The 4,380-nt window shown below is 35.7% G+C and overlaps 1 protein-coding gene across 3 annotated transcripts in view; it reads right to left on the bottom strand.

Moving 5' to 3' along the window:
• Positions 1 to 4,380, bottom strand: part of LOC108363341 (glutamine--fructose-6-phosphate aminotransferase [isomerizing] 2-like) — a 130,160-nt gene that overhangs the window by 115,398 nt on the left and 10,382 nt on the right. For all 3 annotated transcript variants that reach the window (XM_017616682.1, XM_017616684.1, XM_017616683.1), the window contains exons 2-3: positions 3,539 to 3,852; positions 1,681 to 1,822 (exon numbers count right to left, since the gene is read on the bottom strand). In XM_017616682.1, coding sequence (XP_017472171.1) covers positions 1,681 to 1,822; positions 3,539 to 3,852 — 456 coding nt within the window. The remainder of the gene's footprint in view (positions 1 to 1,680; positions 1,823 to 3,538; positions 3,853 to 4,380) is intronic.

The following is a 4,380-nucleotide window of genomic DNA, read 5'->3' as shown; positions in this document are numbered from 1 at the left end:
CAATTTGTACAGGAAGTGCCACGCCCATCTTGCTTATAACCCTAATCTTCTTCCATGAATTTAGAATTGATTTTACATACCCCAGTACCAAGTCCCAGTGCTTTACCATGAACATCTCTGGAGATATGCAGTATAAAACAATAAATTTGTACGGGAGGTACCATGTCCCCTTTTCGAATAACACAAATTCTTCTATATGAGTATGGAATTAATTTTGTATACACATCTCGGTGCCAAGTTCCAGTCCTCTGCAATAAACACCTCCAGAGATATGCAGCATAGAAACGATCATCCTTCCGAAATCCGTAGTAGATAAGTGTCATAAAATTCGTTCTGATCGGAAAACCGGTTAAGGAAGTAGCCTATTTTTCAATCCAGGTCATAAACCATCTTTGAGCAAAATTTTTCCAGTCTAGGTCATAAGCTATCTGTGTGCAAACTTTAATGCAAATCAGTTCAGTCATTTACGCGTATTAATTTAATAAAACTTTCCTAATACGTGATAACTCTTAAAATAAAAGCCTGTTTTCCTACATAGGTCATAAGCTATCTGTGTGCGAAATGTCATGCAAATCTGTTCAGTCGTTTCCGCGTATTAATTTAATTAAAACTTTTTTAACAGGTGGCAACTCTTCCAAAAAATTTGCCTAATTTCGACTGTAGGTAATAAGCTATCTGCTTGCAAAATTTCATCCAAATCCGTTCAGACTTTTCCGCGTATTAATTTAATTAAACTTTTTTAGCAGGTGGTAACTCTTAAAAAGAGTAGCCCATTTTTCAACCTAGCTCATAAGCTATCTGTGTGAAAACTTACATGCAAATCCGTTCACTCATTTCCGCGTATTAATTATACTAAACATTTCTAACAGGTGGCAGCTCTTAAAAAAGTAGCCTACTTTCTAACCTAGGTCATAAGCTATCTGTGTGCAAAATTTCATGCAAATCCGTTTAGTCGTTTCCGCGTATTAATTTAATGAAACTTTTTTAACAGGTGGCAACTCTTAAAAAAATAGCCTATTAACCAATCTGGCCCATAAGCTATCTGCGTACAAAATTTCATGCAAATCCGTTCAGTCGTTTCCGCGTGATGATTTCCCAAACATCCAAACATACAAACTTTCACATTTATAATATTAGTAAGATTAATATATTTTTCGTATTTAAAAATATACAGACTCCCTGAAGAAGGCGCGAATATGCGTCGAAATGCGTAGAGGAAAAAGTATACACCTGTTTTATTTAATATAACCGGCCAAAAAGATCCAAATACAATAGCATTAAATGTAAAGTGATTAACACAAAAAGCGATACCATTTAAAATAAGCGTAGGGTGATCGGTACCAATTTCTGAAAGACTTTTCTTTAAAAGCAGATTTAGTATAACAAAATAGTACAAAGCACCCCACGATTTTTGAAAATGATATAGATTTTTTTCTTGTGATTATTTTACACTTATATAAAACATTATTTTCCACTTTTTAGTTCTAAATATCTGACGTTAAAGCGTAGTTTAATATATGTAAGTATTTGATTCTAAAATCCATTTGAAAAGCGAAATGCATACGTAAGTAGTTCTGAACTCTTGTTTGTAAGTGTAGAATGCAATCGTACATACCATAGGTTTATAATCACTAACTAATGCAGCTGATTTATAAATTTAGTACACAATAAATAGATCACCTTTTCCATATAAAATTGGGATATGATCAGTGGATAATCGCGTCTTCGTTTTTATACCGACAAGTAGGGGCGAACCCCGTCTGGAAGCTACGCACTCCCCAGGAAAGTGTTTTGACTTAATTGCTATAGCAAATGCTCCTTCCTGCAAAATACAAAGAAACAAACATTAATCGTCACCATATATAGATATGTACATATGTATATGGTTGTGAGCTGTATACTAATTGTGATAGTGTGTGTGGTAGTAAACTTAATGTAGTATCCCTGCAGTAAAATTTAGAGACAGTCTGACAAAGCGCTAGTTCCGAACTACGTATATCAGATCTAACTGTGAACTAGTGCAAAACGGATGCAGAGCGGGACAGTTGAAACTTGCGATGTAAATGTGTAAATGCTCACTACTCGTACAATACGAAAGTAGCTCAGCGAGAAGACCTCCGACTCAAGCATCGTTGGTCCCGAGTTCAAATCACGGTGGAGGCAGTTGTGAGTTTTTAAATTTACTGAATTTAAATCTGTAACAGAAAAGAAAAAGCCAACAAAAATATCCGAAAATCGAATCTTAAAAACGTTTTCTTGTAAAAAACAAAACTGTCGTAAACAGAACCGGTTAAAAACTGGTTGCAAAGTAATGCAATGGGGACAATTGCCACCGCCAATGACATCGTCGTGGAAAGCTGGACAGAAAGCATTGCTTGGGTATTGAGCTAGAACTAGTACTGTCGGCTAAAGGTCTAGTTCTCCCTAGTTCTGAGCTAGTCTGATTTTCTGCACGGATTGTATATGTACCATATCGCTAGGTACTACTGTGGTTGCAAAGCAAATTACATCTGTATCTTTTGACGATTTGCTAAAGTTTAAATGTCATTACTACTCAGGAGCCCCGACATCTCAAAGATCGACTGCATTTTTCCAAATCTTCTACTTCTACTTTGTGTTCTCTGTCCGCTTATAGAAAACTTTACCCCTAAAAATAAGAAACATAAGAGGAACTTTTCGCTGTAGACAAGAATCGCTTCGTTACTTTGCAGAATATTGTTGGGCTTAGTCTTTATTTATACCATTATCCATCTCTATTTTATTCTCTTACTTAAACTTGGGAAATTTCGCCACTCATTCTTATTACTTTAAACGATTAATTCTTGTATATATATATAAGGGTGATCCAAAATAACTAACCTAGCAAATTTATGGCCATAAAATTACTTATTTACTGAGATGGAAATTCTCCAATTTGAAAAAATTTTAATTAAAATTTTGGAAGTTGTCGGTGGGCATTTGAAAATTTATATGTGAATAACATATAAAAAAATTTTTTTGTATTAGAGACGATTAAGAGTATTAAATATGCTAATGCCATTGCTGAACGAGATGTAGCATTGATACAAAATTATAATCGAACTTTGACGAAAGACGAGGAACAAAAGAAATTTATTTTGCAAGTAATACCATTACAGTTAAAAAATTTAAAATTAAATAGTCAAAACTTGTTACTATGTGGCGGTCTTATAATTAAAAAAAAAACAAAAACAAATTTTGTGTTTTCAGTGTGGAGAATTTGTCCTCCTGAAATGTTAAAACATTCCCGTCACCTTACTATCAGGAGATATTTGTTGGAATTTACAAGAAGAAAAATATTTGGAATTTACAAGAAGAAAAAGCAAGAAAATCTTTACGCTTTCGTTTTGCATATTCTTAATGAGGATTCGAGCGGATTTGTCATTGCTTGCAGAGGGGTGGTCGCTAGTAAAATAAAGTATCGACTCTAACTTCTAAGCTATGGAGATATTTACGTGCATAAATAAAAAACGAATATCCATTCCATTATTAAAATTTTCAGAAAATGTAAATATCTTACCAGTTGTTGAATAACTTGCTCCACGAGTTCCCGGAAAGAATAACCTGGATGTTTTTTCCACAAATGGTGTACTAACTTTGCAATAACTTCTGTATCTGTATCTGATTCGAAAACGTAGCCTCGTTTCTCTAAAAAGGTTTTTACATCCTTATAGTTAGTAACTATACCGTTGTGAACAACAACGAAACTATTGCCTTCGTCGGAGCGTTGAGGATGGGAGTTCGTCTCACAAGGAACACCATGAGTAGCCCAGCGAGTGTGCGCAATACCAACATGAGTCATTACCGGTGCATCGAATTCATGGCCGCTAAAGTCTGTATAGAACGGTGTTAAAAACAACAAGTAAAGAAGTATAAGTTCGAGTGAAACCGAACTTTATATACCCGGCGCAGTTATCAAATATCGTCGTTTCAACTTTCTCTAATCTACCTTTGCATGATAAGCAGGGGTGTAATTTTAGTCCGATTTGAATAATTTTCAACAAATTGCTTTTCCGTAGACTGTTCCTGAATGAGTTAAATTTCACTAAAACGAATGATAAAAATTGAAAATGCAGCTTTGTTCGTTATCACCTTCTTCTTCTTCTTAATTGGCGCTGTAACCGCCTAAGCGATTTTGGCCGAGTCCAAAACAGCACGCCAGTCATTTCTCTTCTGTGCTAACTGACGCCAATTGAAAATGCCAAGTGAAGCCAAGTCCTTCTCCACCTGGTCTTTCCAACGCAGAGGAGGCCTTCCTCTTCCTCTGTTACCAGCATCGCGGCCCGCGTTGAATATTTTCAGAGCAGGAGCGTTTCTGTCCATCCGAACGACATGGCCAAGCCAGCGGAGCCGCTGAATTTT

Source organism: Rhagoletis zephyria, unplaced genomic scaffold (genome assembly GCF_001687245.7).
Source record: "Rhagoletis zephyria isolate East Lansing unplaced genomic scaffold, Rhagoletis_zephyria_1.1 Rzeph_scaffold_01250, whole genome shotgun sequence".
Taxonomy (NCBI): Eukaryota; Metazoa; Arthropoda; class Insecta; order Diptera; family Tephritidae; genus Rhagoletis; species Rhagoletis zephyria.
Note: the sequence above shows the minus strand (reverse complement) of the source record. Positions and strands in the feature narration are given on the sequence as shown.